The 22,035-nt window shown below is 41.9% G+C and overlaps 1 protein-coding gene across 3 annotated transcripts in view; it reads right to left on the bottom strand.

The window, feature by feature from the left end:
• Positions 1–22,035, bottom strand: part of LOC139381541 (leucine zipper putative tumor suppressor 2 homolog) — a 97,583-nt gene that overhangs the window by 12,117 nt on the left and 63,431 nt on the right. For all 3 annotated transcript variants that reach the window (XM_071125165.1, XM_071125167.1, XM_071125166.1), the window contains 2 exons: positions 3,206–3,438; positions 2,199–2,607 (listed from right to left, as the gene is read on the bottom strand). In XM_071125165.1, the coding sequence (XP_070981266.1) occupies positions 2,199–2,607; positions 3,206–3,399 (603 nt within the window). In that variant the 5' untranslated portion in view covers positions 3,400–3,438. The remainder of the gene's footprint in view (positions 1–2,198; positions 2,608–3,205; positions 3,439–22,035) is intronic.

A 22,035-nucleotide genomic window follows, 5' to 3' on the forward strand; every position in this document is an offset into this window, starting at 1 on the left:
CCTGGCTCACAGTCGGCGTTCAAGTTCATCAAAGGTGTTAGATGTGGTCAGGGCTCTGTGCAAGCCAGTTAAGTTCTTCCACACCGATATTGACAAACCATTTCTGTATGGACATCGCTTTGGGCACGGGGCATTGTCATGCTGGAACAGGAGAGGCCTTCCCCAAACTGTTGCCACGAAGTTGGAAACACAGAATTGTCTAGAATGTCATTGTATGCTATAGAGTTAAGATTTCCCTTCACTGGAGCTAAGGGGCCTAGCCTGAACCATGAAAAACAGCCCCAGACCATTATTCCTCCTCCACCAAACTTTACAGTTGGCACTATACATTGGGGCAGGAAGCGTTGTCCTGGCATCCGCCAAACCAAGATTTGTCCGTCGGACGGCCAGATGGTGAAGCGTGATTCCAATGAGGGCGAGCGTTACACCACTCCAGCCAATGCTTGGCATTGCGCATGGTGATCTTAGGCTTGTGTGCGGCTGCACGGCCATGGAAACCCATTTCATGAAGCTCCCAATGAACAGTTATTGTACTGATGTTGCTTCCAGAGGCAGTTTGGAACTTGGTAGTGAGTGTTGCAATTGAGGACTGATGTTTTTTACGTGCTACGTGCTTCAGCACCTGCCGGTCCCGTACGTTTTGCGTCTGAGCCCGTTGTTACTTCTAGACGTTTCTACTTCACAATAACAGCACTTACAGTTGACCGGGGCAGCTTCAGCAAGGCATAAATTTGACCTACTGACTTGTTGGAAAGGTGGCATCCTATGACGTTGCCACGTTGAAAGTCACTGAGGCCATTCCACTGCCATTGTTTGTCTATGGAGATTGCATGGCTGTGTGCTCAAGTTTATACATCTGTCAGGAACGGTGTGGCTGAAATAGCAGAATCTACCAATGTGAAGGGGTGTCCACATACTTTTTAAAAATGTATAATGTAGTTTAGGTGTATTTTCGATGCGCCATCATCAGCTGCGCAGACTGACTGCCAGTGAATAATGTTCGGTGCATGAGGGGCAGAAAAATATACCTTTTAAAACTGCTTATAACACAAACTACGTTTGTAAAATTAAGATTATAACAACGACAGTGTGTTATATAGACTTAGTTAGGAAATGTCAAGGACGGGGGGTCACATGACTTTAAAAATGTCTGAGTAATTAAAAAAGTTATTTTGTTTTGAGTCAACATCACGCTCTCCTAGTGTTAAATTATCTATTACAGGCTTTGTCTGAGCTGTGAATAAGGTTCCCTCTCGATCAATAGAAATTAACAGTCAATTAGAGAGAGAGGAGAGAGAGGATTTATGGAAAATAATGTTAGCATATACAGTACCAGTCAAAAGTTTGGACACATCTACTCATTCAAGGGTTTTTATTTATTTTTACTATTTTCTACATTGTAGAATAATAGTGAAGACATCAAAAATATGAAATAACACATATGGAATCATGTAGTTCAAATCCCCTAGCTCACAAGGTACAAATCTGTCGTTCTGTAAACAGAAGGTAAGGTAAAATAAAATAAAATACACAACTGATTGGCTCAATTAAGAAGGAAAGAAATTCCACAAATTAACTTTTAACAAGGCACACCTGTTAATTGAAATGCATTCAAGGTGACTACCTCATGAAGCTGGTTGAGAGAATGCCGAGAGTGTGCAAAGCTGTCATCAAGGCAAAGGGTGGCTACTTTGAAGAATCTCAAATACATAATACATTTCCATTTGTATATATTTGGTTACTACATGATTCCATGTGTTATTTCATAGTTTTGATGTCTTCGCTATTATTCTACGCTGTAGAAACATTTAAAAAATAAATAAAAACCCTGGAATGAGTAGGTGTGTCCTAACATTTGACTGGTACTGTAGTTGGCCTAGCACCTCACCACCAGTGCTGCTCATTTTAGCTGGGAGTAGTTAGGTAATAGTGAGGTACTGAAAGTTCACTACACCATTAGCTAGAAGTATTATTAGCTAGCTAGATTCTATGTTCTGTATATTAGCTTAGTGAGGATTTTACAAATGAAACATACAACTGAGAAAGAAAAAAAGTATAGTAATGATAACACAATGAAATGTATGGGCGTTATCAAAGGGAAGTTGGGATGGTCTTTTCTTGACTAGGACTTATTAGGGATACACAGATACGACCTCGGGAACCACTTGACATTTTGGGAATCCCCCTCCGACACTCACCTTCTCCAGTTTTCCCGACACAGGGATGAGTTTGGGCGGCGGACCGCCAATATTCCCGTTGAGACCTCGGTTATCCCTCTGCTCCTCCGAGTCGCTACACGGACTCCCGACCGCCACCACATGGTTATCATTCCAGTCTCCTACAGTCACCACCTCAGTCACAAACCCATAGTTTCCATTCCCTGCACCACCACCACCTCCAGCCGCACACCCTGCCCCACCAGCAGAGTTACCTGCCCGGGGCTGCTTCTTGGTGGGCAGTGGCGGGGGCTGGAGCTGTGTGATCTGGATCTGGGTCTGGTTGTTGATGACCAGTAGTTGTTCCAGGGAGCTCGCGCTGTGCAGGGTGTTGCTATCACCCTGGAGCCTGAAACAGCTGGTGGTTGGGGTGTTATGGCGTGTCTTAGTGCTGAAATAAAAATAGTTTATAATAATAATTTATTGGAATTACAGTATATAGCATTTTTACAGTAGCTATTTTCCATTGTATAAAAAAGTAACCTTTATTTACCTGGGCAAGTCAGTTAAGAACAAATTCTTATTTACAACGACGGCCTACACCAGCCAAACCCGGACGACATTGGGCCAATTGTGAGCCGCCCTATGGGTCTCTCAATCACAGCCGGTTGTGATACAGCCTGGATTTGAACTAGGGTGTCTGTAGTGACACCTCTAGCATTGAGAGGACTGCCTTAGACTGCTGCGCCACTCAGGAGCCAGTAAGGGAGGAATCACTAGCCTGGTCCAAGATCTGTTTGTGCTCTTGTTTGGCATGACAATCCCAGGAGTTGGCAAGAGAGCAGAAACAAGGTAAAAACTGGAACCCAGGCTAGGAAATCATCTCATCCACGACCAATATAGCCTGAGTGTCAGTCTGTTTGTGCTATCATGCCAACTCCTTGTCACTTATTTTCCAACCATGTTTGGCTTGACCAGAGCAACAATAAAGTAGGTAAGAGCACTTAAACAGACTGGCACCCGGCCACGACTAATGAGTAGCACCCTACCTGAACTCGCTGGCGGCCCGGCAGTGTCGCTGCTCCTGATAGGTCCGGCCAGAGATGAGGCTGCTGACGGAGCCCATGGTGGCTCCGGGGCCACAGGGCCCTCCAACCACGGGGGAGAGGGAGATGATGTCGAGGCTGGTAGGAGGCTTGGGGTGGTCAGTTGTGGACACAGGCAGGGTCTGAACCAGAGCCATGGTACCTGGACAAGGCCGGACATACACTGAACACACACTCTGCATCGAGAGAGAGGGGAAGAAAAGTTTAATTTCAAGTACACTTCATTGGGACATTATTAAGGCTGATCATTGTTACAGGTCATAGTCAAACATATTTCCCATCCTTTCCCTTCAACATTCAAAATATTACGTTTAAAAAAATCTGATTTAACGAGACAGAAAGATTGTGGGTGAATGTGTAGAATTGTGTGTGTGTTTGTGTGCTTCGTGTTTAAGTATTTAATTTCCAGACAGTATTATGTTAGTGTGAGTTGCCTGGGGGACAGAGAGGGGACATATTATACACACACACTCACTGTCCCACATATAGTACTTCAAAGCCCAGTCCTCCCTGAGGCTTCCAGGCAGGACACACATCAACTCTATGCCAAATTGAATTAGTGTTTTTGCCCAGGATACCAAGCGTCCAGTACACAAGTGCAGGGAACACAGGCCATATTCAGCCAACAGTCAGAGAAAGGATAGGGAGCAGAGAGAGAGGGAGGAAATATAGGTGGAGAAATAAGGACAAAGAGAAGGCGAAAGGAATTGGGGATTCCTAGGTTCTGAGGAGGACACCTTCTGAGGGAGTAATAACCGAGTAGTGTCAGGGTTGTTCAACAACTCTATCAATTACTGGTCACTCTCTAACACCTCAATGACTCTCCGCTGGAGGTGTTTGTGTGTGTGTGTGTGTGTGTGTGTGTGTGTGTGTGTGTGTGTGCACGCACATATGAAGATGCAAGCAAAACTCAGCGGTGTGTGTGTTATGCAAGAAGTTGACCATTTCCCAGACCAGAATCACCATGGATCATGTCCTCCATATACCTTCCCCCATCCACCCCCACCCCTCCCCTCAGCCCCAGCCAAGGTCTACTCTGCCTGGGATAATGGCATTAGTAGACCATCCGGGATGGTAGGTGATCCCCCCAGCCCTAACCCTGTGACCCCAGCAGGAGTGGGACGTAGCTGGGCAGACTCCCTACTCTCTCCTCCCTGACTTCCAGGAGCCTGGTTTTGTTCCTGCTGCTCTGGGATACAAAGCCCCAGATCTCATTTCCCTCTGATGTTGTTCACTGCTTATTTCTAAAGTTATGAAGTTCCTCCCTCGCATGCAACTCCTCCTCCCACACACACACATTCCCTGCCCCCTTCTCTTTCACTAGTCAAACTAAGCAAAAATTCAACAGCCCCTCCACCTTCTCCTCTCCAAAACATGCTGAGAAAGTGGGTGAGCGCTCCTTTGCTTCAGAGGCAGTGAAGGCAACTAGCATAGGGTGATTTGGAAGCATGACACAAAAACATGCGACAAAACATCCAAGTCTCTCTTTCTTTGGAAGCTTATGTAAAGCCGTTTAACACATTTTCAAGTATGAGTATTATAGAAGTATTCCTTTATAGAAAACACTTTAAACATTAAGCAAAGTGCCAAACGATTTTGGGTTGCACTTCACTGATGAAATAAGGGGTAATTGGCAGGGAAATAATAGGAAACGACCGAGAAATAACACAGTAATGACAGGGTAATAGCCCGTTCATAGTTAGTATCTAGCTGCTAAATAACAATATAAAGGGTGCCACATTTTCCTGGTTGTTATGTAGAAACAAGTATTTGTTACTTAAGAACTATAAATACTAGAGGCTAATAAGCACAAACTATGTAGTAAGTATTCAAGGCCATTTCACCTGTTCTCAATAAAACTGTATACTCATATAGAATGTAGAAATAATTTTTATTCAACAGAAACGTTTGAGAAACTACATCATACTGTATGTGGGCCAACCACAAAACAAGGCTTCTGGTAGCTACAGTTGAAGTCGGAAGTTTACATACACCTTAGCCAAATTCATTTAAACTCAGTTTTTCACAATACCTGACATTTAATCCTAGTAAAAATTCCCTGTCTTAGGTCAGTTAGGATCACCACTTTAATTTAAGAATGTGAAATGTCAGAATAATAGTAGAGAGAATGATTTATTTCCGCTTTTATTTCTTTCATCACATTCCCAGTGGGTCAGAAGTTTACATACACTCAATTAGCATTTAGTAGCATTGCCTTTAAGTTGATTAACTTGGGTCAAACGTTTCGGTGAGCCTTCCACAAGCTTCCCACAATAAGTTGGGTGAATTTTGGGATGGTGTTCTTCGGCTTGCAAGCCTCCCCCTTTTTCCTCCAAACATAACGATGGTCATTATGGCCAAACAGTTCTATATTTGTTTCATCCACCCAGAGGACATTTCTCCAAAAAGTACGATCTTTGTCCCCATGTGCAGTTGCAAACCGTAGTCTGGCTTTTTATGGCGGTTTTGGAGCAATGGCTTCTTCCTCTCTGAGCGGCCTTTCAGGTTATGTCGATATAAGATTTGTTTTACTATGGATATAGATACTTTTGTACCTGTTTCCTCCAGCATCTTCACAAGGTCCTTTGCTATTGTCCTGGGATTGATTTGCACTTTTCGCACCAAAGTACGTTCATCTCTAGGAGACAGAACGCGTCTCCTTCCTGAGTGATATGACGGCTGCGTGGTCCCATGGTGTTTATACTTGCGTACTATTGTTTGTACAGATTAACGTGGTACCTTCAGGCATTTGGAAATTGCTCCCAAGGATGAACCAGAAGTCTGGAGTCTTGGCTGATTTCTTTTGATTTTCCGATGATGTCAAGCTAAGAGGCACTGAATTTGAAGGTAGGCCTTGAAATACATCCACAGGTACACCTCCAATTTCCTCAAATTATGTCAATTAGAAGCTTCTAAAGCCATGACATCATTTTTTGGAAATTTCCAAGCTTTTTACAGGCAGTTAACTTAGTTATGTGAACTTCTGACCCACTGGATTTGTGATACAGTGAATTATAAGTGAAATAATCTGTCTGTAAACTATTGTTGGAAAAAGTACTTGTGTCATGCACAAAGTAGATGTCCTAACCGACTTGCCAAAACTATAGTTTGTTAACAAGACATTTGTGGAGTGGTTGAAAAACGAGTTTTAATGACTCCAACCTAAGTGTATGTAAACTTCCGACTTCAACCATAGCTAGCCTAGCTAAACAACCTAGCATTGCATCACACAGTGTATAACTATTTTAACGCAGTACTAATACATCACCAACTTTTACGTGTTCTAAACTTTTTAAACAATACATAACTCTCCTCAGCAAGCATCAAAGAAGACTGAGGAGAGAAAGCACAGTGCAGGCTGCTGATCAGACGCTACTGCAGACCAAAGCCATCCACCCAAGAGCGATTCTCAATCACAAAAAGCAGGCATAAAAAAATAACAAATAGCAAGGAAAAGTATGTTTTCATATTTTTTGTTTTTGCTTTAGAATACAGTGCTGAAGCACCCTAGTTATACTGAATGAAGAACCAGTAATGAACATAATAATTATAGTCAGTAACAACTGACTATTTGCACATCACCTGTAAGTACTGGATAACTAGGAGAAAAAGACCCAAAAGGTATGTTTGTGGTTGGTCTACATACAGTCTAAGTAGGTCTATGATGTCTTTTCTCAGATCAAATCAAAAGCATTTCTATAAAGGTTCAGGTGAAATGGCCTTGAATACTTAATACATAAGTTGTGCTTCTTACCCTCTAATACTTGTAGTTCTAAAGTAACAAATAATTGTTTATACATAACAACCAGGAAAATGTGTTACCCTTAATATTGTTATTTAGCTGCTAGATACTAACTATGAATGGGCTATTACTGTATTGTTACCCTGTCGTTATTTGCCTGTTAATTCACTGTGATTACCCCTTATTTCAGCACTGTAAACCAACGTGCTACCTGAGTTTGTTTGGTGGTGCAACTCTATTCCCCATCTTTGAAGACCTTCTCTCATCTGACAGATGACTGATGACTTTCTAATATCTAGTTGATGAGACTGAGGGGTAGTGTTGTGACAGAGGATCTTTACCTCTACCCTGATAGGATCCGTGACTGGAATGGGATCCGTGACTGGGAAGTATAATCCCGTTATAAGTACGTTTGATCCAGTCTGTTAATAAGGCCAGGGTTGCCACGGGGAGGAAAGGATTATTCCGGATATCTGATATCTGGAATCTAACAGAATCTTTGTAGAGTTTCGGAATGTCTACGTTGCTCCAGACAGAGAAAGAAAGAGGTGCAGCAGAGATACCAAATATATTGGGAATAAGGACACTTCAGACTTACTCCTGTTTGCTTAGTGTTTGGTGTGCACACAGATACTGAGCAGGATGGGTGAAGGGGGTAATTTTGTGTTCAAGCATTCTCATTTTGACGCCAAATCCACCACTGGTGTGCATGGCCATAAAGCTCTCTTTTCATGTCATCTGACCAAAGCACCGGTTCCAGATCCAAGTACCAAAGTCGTTTAGCAAACTCCAGGCATTTACATGTGTTAGATGACATCAAAATAGAGCTCTTTGTTCACGCACACCAGTGGTGTGTTAGGCATCGAAATGAGAATGCATGAGCAGAAAATAACCCCATACCTACTGTAAAACATGGTGGTGGATCTTTGATGTTGTGGTGCTAATTTGCTTCCACTGGTCCTGGGCTACTTGTTAAGGTCAGAACCCCACATTTCATTGTGCCAATCAAGATCTTTTAAAATGTAAGAAATAATAGTATCTCTGTAACTGCCTTAGTGATCAAATTCTCTCAGTTATGCAAGCACACCACCTGTGCCATTAAGGTCCAGACCTTTTGTCAGAGGCCGCATTACAGGTTACAATGACAGCCTTTCAGTTGCAAAAAAAATATCAGACTTTGCATGTGGAAATGTTGTATAATGTACCATTAACACAAAAACAATGTTTTAAGTGAGAATTAGGCATTGGTCTGAAGCTGAAAAAATTAAGAAAGTTTACATCAGATGAGCACCACAATACCTACAGTACTTCCCCCAGGCTCTATCTCTTTTCCAGCACACAGCTTTGACCTACTACAGTAGCTATGTTGGTCTATTGTACTTCAAACAATGTGTAGGTAGCTTGCTTAGGTTTCAAACTTTCTCAAAGAAGCTAATTCATACTCTTCAGAAGGTTAATGGACTTTACAGTGTCCTGCTATTAATATAATGTATATTTTTAATTATTTTAATTTCACTTTTATTTAACCAGGTAGGCCAGTTGAGAACAAGTTCTCATTTACAACTGCGACCTGGCCAAGATAAAGTGCGACAAAAACAACAACACAGAGTTACACATAATCAAACGTACAGTCAATAACACAATAGAAAAATGTATGTACAGTGTGTGCAAATGTAGAAAGGTCGGGAGGTAAGCAATAAATAGGCCATAGAGGCGAAATAATAACAATGTAGCATTAACACTGGAGTGATAGATGAGCAGATGATGATGTGCAAGTAGAGATACTGGGGTGCAAAAGAGCAAGAGGATAAATAACAATATGGGGATGAGGTTGGGTGTGCTATTTACAGATTGGCTGTGTACAGGTACAGTGATCGGTAAGCTGCTCTGACAGCTTATGAATAAAGTTAGAGAGGGAGATATAAGACAGCAGTTTCAGTGATTTTGCAATTTGTTTCAGTCATTGGCAGCAGAGAACTGGAAGGAAAGGCGGCCAAAGCAAGTGTTGGCTTTGGGGATGACCAGTAAAAAATACCTGCCGGAGTGCATGCTATGGGTGGGTGTTGCTAAAGTGACCAGTGAGCTGAGATAAGGCGTGGTTTTACCTAGATCTGGAGAAGGTCTGTATGGAGGAGTGGGCCAAAATCTGAAAAAAAACCTGGTCAAGAACTACAGGAAACGTATCATCTCTCTAATTGCAAACAAAGGTTTCTATACCAAATATTAAGTTCTGCTTTTCTGATGTATCAAATACTTATTGCATGCAATAAAATGCAAATTAATTACTTAAAAATCATACAAAGTGATTTTCTGGATTTTTCTCTCACAGTTGAAGTGTACCTATGATAAAAATCACAGACCTCTACATGCTTTGTAAGTAGGAAAACCTGCAAAATCGGCAGTGTATCAAATACTTGTTCTCCCCACTGTATATAGAGAAAAGAGTGGGCCCAAGAATTGAACCCTGTGGCACCCCCATAGAGATTGCCAGAGGTCCGGACAACAGGCCCTCCGATTTGACACACTGAACTCTATCTGAGAAGTAGTTGGTGAACCAGACGAGGCAGTCATTTGAGAAGCCAAGGCTGTTGATTCTGCCGATAAGAATGCGGTGATTGACAGAGTCGAAAGCCTTGCTCAGGTTGATGAAGACGGCTGCACAGTACTGTCTTTTATCAATGGAGGTTATGATATCGTTTAGGACCTTGAGTGCGGCTAAGGTGCACACATGACCAGCTTGGAAACCAGACTGCTTAGTGGAGAAGATACGGTGGGGTTCGAAATGGTCAGTGATCTTTGTTAACTTGGCTTTCGAAGATTTTAGAAAGGCAGGGCAGGATGGATATAGGTCTATAAAAGTTTGGGTCTAGAGTGTCTCCCCCTTTGAAGAGGGAGATGACCGTGGCAGCTTTCCAATCTTTGGGCATCTCAGACGATATGAAAGAGAGGTTGAATAGGCTAGTAATAGGGGTTGCAACAATTTCAGCTGATAATTTTAGAAAGAGAGGGTCCAGATTGTCTAGCCCAGCTGATTTGTAGGGATCCAGATTTTGCAGCTCTTTCAGAACATCCGCTGTCTGGATTTGGGTGAAGGGGAAGGGGGGGCTTGGGCAAGTTGCTGCAGGGAGTGCTGAGATGTTGCCTGAGGCAGGGATAGCCAGGTGGAAAGCAATGCTTATTGAAATTCTCGATTATCATAGATTTATCGGTGGTGACAATGTTTCTATTATCAGTGCAGTGGGCAGCTGGGAGGTGGTGCTCTTATTCTCCATGGACTTTACAGTGTCCCAAAACCTTTTGGAATTAGTGCTACAGGAAGCAAATTTCTGTTTGAAAAAGCTAGCTTTAGCTTTCCTAACTGACTGAGTATATTGGTTCCTGACTTCCCTGAAAAGTTGAAAATCGCGGGGGCTATTCAATGCTAATGCAGAACGCCACAGGATGTTTTTGTTATAGTTAAGGGGCAGTCAAGTCTGGGGTGAACCAAGAGCTATATCTGTTCTTAGTTCTACATTTTTTGAATGGGGCATGCTTATTTAAGACGGTGAGGAAAGCACTTTTAAAGAGCAACTAGGCATCCTCTACTGAAGGGATGAGGTCAGTATCCTTCCAGGATCCCCGGGCCAGGACGATTAGAAAGGCCTGTTCGCTGAAGTGTTTAAGGGAGCATTTGACAGTGATGAGGGGTGGTTGTTTGACCCAGTACACACGCAGGCAATGAGGCAATGATCGCTGAGATCCTGGTTGAAGACAGCAGAGGTGTATTTAGAGGGCAAGTTGGTCAGGATGATATCTAAGAGGGTGCCCATGGTTACAGATTTAGGGTTGTACCTGGTAGGTTCCTTGATAATTTGTGTGAGATTGAGGGCATCTAGCTTAGATTGTAGGACGGGTGTTAAGCATCTTCAAAGTTCACCTAACAGTTTTTGAAGATAGAAGATAGATGGGGGGCAATCAATTCACAAATGGTGTCCAGGGCACAGCTGGGGGCTGAAGGGGGTCTATAACAAGAGGCAACAGTGACAGACTTGTTTCTGGAAAGGTGGATTTTTAGAAGTAGAAGCTCGAATTGTTTGGGCACAGACCTGGATAGTATGACAGAACTCTGCACGCTATCTCTGCAGTAGATTGCAACTCCGCCCCCTTTGGCAGTTCTATCTTGTTGGAAAATGTTATCATTAAGGATGGACATTTCAAGATTTTTGGTGGCCTTCCTAAGCCAGGATTCAGACACGGCTAGGACATACGGGTTGGCGGAGTGTGCTAAAGCAGTGAATAAAACAATCTTAGGGAGGAGGCTTCTAATGTTATCATGCATGAAACCAAGGCTTTTACAGTTACAGAAGTCAACAAATGAGAGCTTCTGGGGAATGGGAATGGAGCTAGGTACTGCAGGGCCTGGGTTAACCTCTACATCACCAGAGGAACAAAGGAGTAGGATAAGGGTACGGCTAAAGGCTAAAAGAACTGGTCACTTGTGCGTTCAGAACAGAGAGTAAAAGGAGCAGATTTCTGGGCCCGGAAGAAAAGATTCAAGGCATAATGTACATACAGTGCCTTGCGAAAGTATTCGGCCCCCTTGAACTTTGCGACCTTTTGCCACATTTCAGGCTTCAAACATAAAGATATAAAACTGTATTTTTTTGTGAAGAATCAACAACAAGTGGGACACAATCATGAAGTGGAACGACATTTATTGGATATTTCAAACTTTTTTAACAAATCAAAAACTGAAAAATTGGGCGTGCAAAATTATTCAGCCCCTTTACTTTCAGTGCAGCAAATTCTCTCCGGATGTTCAGTGAGGATCTCTGAATGATCCAATGTTGACCTAAATGACTAATGATGATAAATACAATCCACCTGTGTGTAATCAAGTCTCCGTATAAATGCACCTGCACTGTGATAGTCTCAGAGGTCCGTTAAAAGCGCAGAGAGCATCATGAAGAACAAGGAACACACCAGGCAGGTCCGAGATACTGTTGTGAAGAAGTTTAAAGCCGGATTTGGATACAAAAAGATTTCCCAAGCTTTAAACATCCCAAGGAGCACTGTGCAAGCGATAATATTGAAATGGAAGGAGTATCAGACCACTGCAAATCTACCAAGACCTGGCCGTCCCTCTAAACTTTCAGCTCATACAAGGAGAAGACTGATCAGAGATGCAGCCAAGAGGCCCATGATCACTCTGGATGAACTGCAGAGATCTACAGCTGAGGTGGGAGACTCTGTCCATAGGACAACAATCAGTTGTATATTGCACAAATCTGGCCTTTATGGAAGAGTGGCAAGAAGAAAGCCATTTCTTAAAGATATCCATAAAAAGTGTCGTTTAAAGTTTGCCACAAGCCACCTGGGAGACACACCAAACATGTGGAAGAAGGTGCTCTGGTCAGATGAAACCAAAATTGAACCTTTTGGCAACAATGCAAGACGTTATGTTTGGCGTAAAAGCAACACAGCTGAACACACCATCCCTACTGTCAAACATGGTGGTGGCAGCATCATGGTTTGGGCCTGCTTTTCTTCAGCAGGGACAGGGAAGATGGTTAAAATTGATGGGAAGATGGATGGAGCCAAATACAGGACCATTCTGGAAGAAAACCTGATGGAGTCTGCAAAAGACCTCCGACTGGGACAAAGATTTGTCTTCCAACAAGACAATGATCCAAAACATAAAGCAAAATCTACAATGGAATGGTTCAAAAATAAACATATCCAGGTGTTAGAATGGTCAAGTCAAAGTCCAGACCTGAATCCAATCGAGAATCTGTGGAAAGAACTGAAAACTGCTGTTCACAAATGCTCTCCATCCAACCTCACTGAGCTCGAGCTGTTTTTCAAGGAGGAATGGGAAAAAATGTCAGTCTCTCGATATGCAAAACTGATAGAGACATACCCCAAGCGACAGCTGTAATCGCAGCAAAAGGTGGCGCTACAAAGTATTAACTTAAGGGGGCTGAAAAATTTTGCACGCCCAATTTTTCAGTTTTTGATTTGTTAAAAAAGTTTGAAATATCCAATAAATGTCGTTCCACTTCATGATTGTGTCCCACTTGTTGTTGATTCTCCACAAAAAAATACAGTTTTATATCTTTATGTTTGAAGCCTGAAATGTGGCAAAAGGTCGCAAAGTTCAAGGGGGCCGAATACTTTCGCAAGGCACTGTACATTAGTATTTTTAGATGTAGGCCTATTGTATATGTGTTTTATTGTACCGTCACCATCTTTACTGCAAAAACAATTACAAACATAACTTTAAGCTACATAATAATTTGACAGAGGTAACGAACTGTCCATTGATCAACACAGTAATTGATAAAACAGGACCATGTTTGCAAAACAAGTGGTTCTGAGCTTATGTCAATATTACACAGGTTAGCTAACAGTAATAGAAATCAGGAATGCAGACAGGCTCTATAGACCTCTCTATCTATATGAGTGACTGTGTCCAACACACCACCACCTGTTGTCATGTTGCACACCCACTGACCAAAAAAGGACGTTATTATGAAATATAGATTTTTCTCAATGACATATATTGCTTACTTAAAAGTTAAAATAAATTACCATTTAAAAAGCAAAGAACAACAGGCAGGTACCACAGAAATTACGACAAGACACAAAAGCTCGATCAATCAAGCCTGATGGTCTTATAAAAGCAAAGCTAACTTTCATATAATTTAAAAAGTTAGAAAAAGTAGTGGAATGGGATAATGTTTAAGTATGAGAAGGAAAGCATGTAATACTTTATTTTTGTATTAATGTGGTACAAATCACATTATTCTGGGAGCACCTCCTCTAAGAGTATGAATTAGGCTGTTTGAAAAGGTTTGAATCCTAAGCAACCAGCCTACACATTGTTTGAAGCACAATAGACTAGTGATGGGGGGAAAATCGATACAGTTGCATATTTATTATATCGATAGTTTGACTCTAAATATCGATTTGTAAAAGATGGGCGAAAAATGTATACAGTTACGAATTTCTTACATTATTTTGGACAATATTATATTGACACTTTGATTTATAAATGTTTTTGCTAGGTTGCGTTTGCTAGTGGTAGTCGGCTGTACTTCCGCCAAAACTCCAATATTTTTCCTCCTATAGCTTGTTCTCCAGGTCGAAGTCCGTGCCCGCGAGGAAATCGTATTAGCATAATCACAAAAAACCCATAAATATCAGTCAGTTTAAGATACATTTTTTATTATTATTGGATGCGTCTAAATACAACACATCTGCCTACAGTATGCAATACTTCCGCCTATGCGGTAAAAGGTGACAGTGTTTGTCAGACCATAAGACATCCCAAAAACCGGTCTTCTCACAAAATTGTCTGTAGCGTTTGGCCTACAAACTATTATGAACCCTCTATGGAAAGATGAGACTCTCACTCTCTCTGTTCTCCATTTTGCTCTACTCTCACGAACACGTACACCACCATTCAAAAGTTTGGGGTCACTTAGAAATGTCCTTGTTTTTGAAAGAAAAGCCACATTTTTGTCCATTAAAATAACATCAAATTGACCAGAAATACATTGCAGACATTGTTAATGTTGTAAATGACTATTGTAGCTGGAAATGGCTGATCTTTAATGGAATATTTACATAGGCGTACAGAGGCCCATTATCAACAACCATCACTCCTGTGTTCCAATGGCACGTTGTGTTAGCTAATCCAAGTTTATCATTTTAAATGGCTATTTGAAAACCATTTTGCTGGCTGGCTCACGAGCTACCATTACATGTTTGATCTTATTATTCGTATCTCAGAGCCATTTACTTAGCTAGTTATAGCATAATGTTAGCTAGCTAACATTGAACCTGGTTGGTTAGCTACCTGCAGATTCATGCAGGGTAGTAACATCATGAGTTGGAATTATGGTTCATTGTTTACCCAGCTAGCTAGCTACATGTCTTAACAAAATACTCCACTATGCAAGTAACGGTAGCTAACGACTTTAGTACATTGCGCTGTTCTGTACATTTGACCTTATTTTAGCGCCCCAAAAACGTAATACTTCAAGGTCAACTGTAATATTAATACCATTGTAAAGCACCATTTCTTCCCTTTCCAGCAAAATCAATGACGAGACCTTCATACTGCCCATCTCTGCATGATTGAAGAAGGCAATGGAGCTCCGTCGGATTTAAAAAAAAATGGCGAGTGGGGAAGCGAAAGCTTCCCATCATAGTGATAGCGGGAGCTATGTTGTGTGGGGAAACTGCTTTTCCCCCCGATTTGTCCAACTTATCACCTCTAAAATGTAAATAAAACACTTTGAAGAGTTTATATAATGTCTCATCACATACCAGTTGAAGGTTTGTGCCAATTTGCATAGGGTTTTTAGGGCGGCGCTAAACTTATCTTCACAATTAAACTGTGGCTGTCACGGTTTTTGAGAGTCATTACTTTTTTTGGTTACTACATGATTCCATATGTGTTATTTCATAGTTTTGATGTCTTCACTATTCTACTATGTATAAAATAGTAAAAATAAAGAAAAACCCTTAAATGAGTACCGTAGGTGTGTCCAAACATTTGATTGGTACTGTATATGGTGACTGTTTAGTGACAATAAGGGGTTAAATACATGTTAAAAAAACAACAAATGTTTCCTGATCTCTCAGATATTGGACAGAAATCAGAACAAACATTTAGATTTTTTGTTGTGACTATCTATTGTTCCATGTAGTGAATCTCTTATTTAATGCGTTATGGGCTAATAGCAAATATATGAGCTAATAGCAAATCATTTTTATATACACATTTTTATACTTCAAGGGGTCTTAAAATTCAAAATGAAATTGCATGATTCTTGGTATGACCTTCTTAAAACAATTCCATATAGCTTAGTACCTCCCCAGCTTAGACTCTTATGGGTTAAATTGTGAGCCAACATGTTTCCAACATTTTTTTTTCTCTCTTGTCTCTCTGCAAGCAGACATATAGTGAACAATATGTTGGAAAATCTAAATCGCATTAAAATTGCAGCATCGAATGGCAATACATATAGAATCATAGAGAATTGAAATAGACATATCGTATTACAAATCAAATCAAAGTTTATTTGTCACGTGCGCCAAATACAACAGTAAAATGCTTACTTACAGGCTCTAACCAACAGTGCAAAAAAGGTATTAGGTGAACAATAGGTAAGTCAATTAACAAAAACAACAGTAAAAAGACTGAAAAATAACAGTAGTGAGGCTATATACAGTAGCAAGGCTATAACAGCAGCGAGGCTACATACAGACACCGGTTAGTCAGGCTTATTGAAGTAGTATGTACATGTAGATATGGTTAAAGTGACTATGCATATATGATGAACAGAGAGTAGCAGTAGTGTAAAAGAGGGGTTGGTGGGTGGTGGGACACAATGCAGATAGCCCAGTTAGCCAATGTGCGGGGGGCACTGGTTGGTCGGGTCAATTGAGGTAGTATGTACATGAATGTATAGTTAAAATGACTATGCATGTATGATAAACAGAGAGTAGCAGCAGCGTAAAAGAGGGGTTGGGGGGCACACAACGCAAATAGTCAGGATAGCCATTTGATTACATGTTCAGGAGTCTTATGGCTTGGGGGTAAAAACTGTTGAGAAGACTTTTTGTCCTAGACTTGGCACTCCGGTACCGCTTGCCATGCGGTAGTAGAGAGAACAGTCTATGACTGGGGTGGCTGGGGTCTTTGACAATTTTCCGGGCCTTCCTCTGACACCGCCTGGTGTAGAGGTCCTGGATGGCAGGCAGCTTAGCCCCAGTGATGTTTTTTTTATTTATTTTTTTATTTATTTTACCTTTATTTAACCAGGCAAGTCAGTTAAGAACAAATTCTTATTTTCAATGACGGCCTGGGAACAGTGGGTTAACTGCCTGTTCAGGGGCAGAACGACAGATTTGTACCTTGTCAGCTCGGGGGTTTGAACTCGCAACCTTCCGGTTACTAGTCCAACGCTCTAACCACTAGGCTACCCTGCCGCCCCATGTACTGGGCCGTACGCACTACCCTCTGTAGTGCCTTGCGGTCAGAGGCCGAGCAGTTGCCGTACCAGGCAGTTATGCAACCAGTATGCTCTCGATGGTGCAGCTGTAGAACCTTTTGAGGATCTGAGGACCCATGCAAAATCTTTTTAGTTTCCTGAGGGGGAATAGGCTTTGTCATGCCCTCTTCACAACTGTCTTGGTGTGTTTGGACCATTCTAGTTTGTTGGTGATGTGAACACCAAATAACTTGAAGCTCTCAACCTGCTCCACTACAGCCCTGTCGATGAGAATGGGGGCGTGCTCAGTCATCCTTTTCCTGTAGTCCACAATCATCTCCTCAGTCTTGGTTACGTTGAGGGATAGTATTGACACCTACTGTAAGTATCGCGATCATATCATATTGTGAGGTCACTGGCAAAGAGGTGGGGCTTTAGGAGGGATTGAAAGATAGTGATGGAATCCAAGTCACTGATGGAATAAGTTCCAGAGCCTAGGAGCAACCCTGGAGAAGGCCCTGTCGCCAAAGTTCTGGAGCTTCTACCTGGGGATGACAAGGTGGCCTGCTGTGGTCGAATAGAGTGCGTGTGTGGGATGATGGAGGAGAAGAAGGTTTGAGAGGTAAGGGGGGGTGCAAGGTGATGAAGGGCTTTGTAGGTCATGCCTAAAAATATGAACAGTGATATTCAGTGATGTGTTAGGTTGGATTTGCCCCAAACATAACACTTTGTATTCAGGACATAAAGTTAATTTATTTTCCAATTGCTTTGCAGTTTTACTTTAGTGCTCTTTACAAAACAGGATGCATGTTTAGGAATATTTTTATTCTCTACAGGCTTCCTTCTTTTCACTCTGTCATTTAGGTTAGTATTGTGGAGTAACTATAATGTTGTTGATCCATCCTCAGTTTTCTCCTATCACAGCCATTAAACTCTGTAGCTGTTTTAAAGTCACCATTGGCCTCATGGTGAAATCCCTGAGTGGTTTCCTTCCTCTCCGGCAACTGAGTTAGGAAGGATGCCTGTATCTTTGTAGTGACTGGGTGTATGATACACCATCCAAAGTCACCATCGCATGGCAAGCGGTACCGGAGAGCCAAGTCTAGGACAAAGTTTCATTTTTTATTATTTTGTAAAAATGTCTAAAAACATCATTCTACTTTGACATTATGGGGATTGTGTGAAGGCCAGTGACACAAAATCTGAATTGAATCCATTTTAAATTCAGGAATGTGGAAAAAGTAAATAGGTGTGAATACTTTCTGAAGGCACTGTAAAACATAGTTTTAGTTTTTAATTATTGCCCTTACATTCCTACACAGTGACTGTCTGTCTGATGTCTCTGTCACCTTCCCTCACATGGCTTGAAGACCTGTAGCGTGTGTGTGTGTGTCCATTTCTTACTAACCACTATGGCTGCCAGTCGGCTTCTGTGTTAGCCAATTTTTCCTTGTTTAGTTTGGGAAGTACCTAGCTGCCACCAGGTACTGACCCACTTCATTAAAGCAGGCTTTCTATGCTGTAACACAGAATACATGCACGTGCACATGAACATGCACATGCACACACACAGATCAAACACAGCTAGAGACTGGCAACAAAAGCCAGTTTCGTTTTTTTTATTTTATGGCCAACTGGTTGCTATTGCAGACTTCAGCTGCTCTCTCTGTTTGGATTGGTTGCCATGGCACCAGAGAGGCCTACATGTTTCATGCCCGGGGTGGAACGAGATAGAGAGAGGGAGAGTGGGAATAAGTGAAAGAAGAAAGGAAAAGGAGAAAAACAAAAGAAAGAAAGAATGAAAGAAGATACCGGGAATAGGTAAAATAATAAAAAGAGAGAAAGAGAGAGTGAATGAGTGAGTCAGGGTGTGAGTCAGTGTCTGTTTGTGTATCAGTCTGACAGGGGGGAGGTTGGCTACTTAGCATCTCAAATCATCTGGGCTCCATTATGGCCAGACTGTAGAGAGGGCTGAAGACTGAATCACACACGCATGCACACAGGAACACACACAGCAGGTAGAGTTCACTGTATGGGCATAACAGGAGTGTTAAGATGCTACCAAAGTTACACAGTGAGACAATGGTGGTTGTATGCAGCATTGGTCATCATAGTCACAACAGGGTTTGATTAATCAGGTCTTGGCTGGTCATTATAATCGCTACAGGGTTTGATTAATCAGGTATTGGCTGGTAATCGCTACAAGGTTTGATTAATCAGGTCTTGGCTGGACATTATAATCGCTACAGGGATTGATTAATCAGGTATTGGCTACAATCCCTGCTTAATAACGCCCTGTGTTAAACAGTTTAGAGAATCATACACTGCCAGAAACATACAGGTAGGAAGGAAGGAAGAATTAAAGAGTAACAGAGTAGGAGAAGAACAATGCCAGGAGAGGAGAAATATAGAGTGTGAAAACTTGAGCGAGAGGAAAGAGAAAGAGAGAGGGAGCTGCGCCATCAGAAGCCTTGTTTATTTAAAAACATCCATACAATATCAGACACATATCGCTAACCCTTTTGTCTAATAGCAAAAAATATCAGTACTGGCTCCATATCTTCCCAGTGTAACTCTTGCTTACTCTTCTATTCTACTTTAGTCTACTCTACTATATTCTATTCAATTATATTCCACTTTATTCTATTCTATTCTATTCTATTGTATTTAATCTGTGGGTCAGGGCATATGGTATACAGTAGGAGACAGCTCTGGACAGATGAGGTAAACAGACAGTTGGTCCTCAGTCAGCAGGTCTGGGAATTGGGAGGGAAGGCATTGGAAGTATGTGAGGGGAAATGGCTGAGTTGAATCTTGCTCTCAAAGTCCAGTCGGAAATTTTAGAATTTCCAACCACTAATGGTTATTTAGCAGTGGCCGGTGGTCAGACAGACAGACACTTGCGTGTGTGTGTGGGGGGGGGGGGGGGGTTGCGGTCAGACAGGCAGACAGGGATAATGTGAATACCGCTGGTGGTGGTGGTTGTGGGTGTGTGGAGAGACTCGGCACCACTCTGCCAGCCTACCAGTCCCAAATCAACCCCTTGACGCCTCCCCTTTATTAGTTGAATCCAGTGTGTTGGTACTGGTCTGGAACAAAAGCCTTAGCTACACTGTGTTGTTTTGTTGCTGTAAACCAATGGGACAAGTAGCTCACAGTATTGTATTCTGGTTAAGATGATCCCCTTAGGGTCTGTTGTGTTGAGTTTTACAACCAACTCTGACTGCTCTGGCAATAATTGTCGAGGAGCTCAGAAAACTAGAGAGAAAGAAGCAACAAAAAGAGAGGGGGGCAGAAAGAGGATAGGTAAGCCCAGTAATAGCACCCTGTTTCTGGGGAGAGGATAACTACCACACCTAGGCTTCACCAGGAGAAACTAGGTCACACTATCACAGAGCTTCAAAATGTTGTCTGCTTCTGCTCGGCAGTCAAGATTTCAACAAAGCTAAAGTTATGTTAGAGACAGTTGAACTGTCATCCAATTAATCATTAGTAGTTTCCTCGTTGCTGACTTCAAGCAGAATGCATAGTTGGTAGGATTAGACACACACACAGGCACAAACACACACACAAATGAATTCCACACCAGCTGTTACATAAGAAGTGCTGCCTAAGTCCAACTGTGCCAGGCAGTGTGTAATTCAGGATAACTAGAATGTATAATTCAAGATAACTCATCATGGAGAGACAGAGGGCTCTATTTTCAGATGGCGCTAAGGAGACGCACGTGTCAAACGTACATTCGTTTGCAATTTTGTAATGTAAAAACTGCCAGACTGGCATTTCCCACCCCTTACGCCAGATTCGGCAATTTACCTGTCTGGCAATATTTAAGATTACAATTTTTATTAGAATTTGATTTGAATTATTCACTCTCTTTTTAAGCCTTATTAGTGAATTTAATCTAGCTTATTAACAACGTTTGGCATGTCCATGGCTCAGACATGGCAGACACAATGCAATTTACAGTAGGCCTAGCCCCTATATCAGTTTAGATGCTGTTTAACAATATCTTTCCATATTGAAGCCATGCAATTAGGCTTCTTACAATGTGGACTGTAAATATGTTCAAAATATTTAGCAAAGATGGGATAGGCCTACATACAGTACATTTTGTAATTTAGTTTCTGCAGGCTATTTAAAAAACTAAGCTATAACAGACTAACATTCATATTGGAGTTGATGATTACGCAATATATAACATACCATAAATACACAACTTAAAGCAACCACATATTTAGCCATAGTGCAAGTACTGATTGACCAGTGAAGGGTCAAGCCTCGACACACTTACAACTTGTTAATTCATCAAAACCCAGCCCTTTAGCTCCACTGCCAGCTACTGTGATCATAATTCCGGCTGTGAAAATAGCAAAAAATATTTTGGACACGCCCGAACCTATAGCGCTATCACCAGCGCTAAGATTTCCCATTGTGTTAGGTTTATTAAAATAGAGCCCAGAGTCTGAGTGAGTAGGGGGAAACCACCTAAGTACAAAAGGGATTATATATACACGCACACACACACTCACAGACCCATAGACACACACAGACACTCACAGACAGACACAGACACAGACAGACAGACAGACAGACAGACAGACAGACAGACAGACAGACAGACAGACAGACAGACAGACAGACAGTGTTCTGTCACTTTAACTCTAGCTGCCAGAGAGATTGAGAGATGGGGGGATGGATAGAGGGATGGAGGGGGAACAGAGTGGTGTGGAAAACACTGATTCAGCGCAGTGAGCTGAGACCAAACCTACTTTAATGAGCTCTCTTGCCCTCTCTTTAAGCTCTTCTTTCTCTCACACACCTCTCTCTACTCCCCTCCCTACACCCCCCCTCTCACTCAAACCTTATATAAAGGCCTGGCACACGGGTCAACAGAAAGAAGAGAGAGAGTCAGAGGGGAGGAGGGAAAATAGGGAATAGGAAAGGAGAAAAGGAGATGTTATGAAGGTTTGGGAAGGACAGAAAAATGCATCATGTTATATGTCACATTTCCGGCTCAGGGACTGGAAACAGCAACTTTTCGGTTA

The sequence above is a fragment of the Oncorhynchus clarkii genome, chromosome 23 (genome assembly GCF_045791955.1).
Source record: "Oncorhynchus clarkii lewisi isolate Uvic-CL-2024 chromosome 23, UVic_Ocla_1.0, whole genome shotgun sequence".
NCBI lineage: Eukaryota > Metazoa > Chordata > Actinopteri > Salmoniformes > Salmonidae > Oncorhynchus > Oncorhynchus clarkii.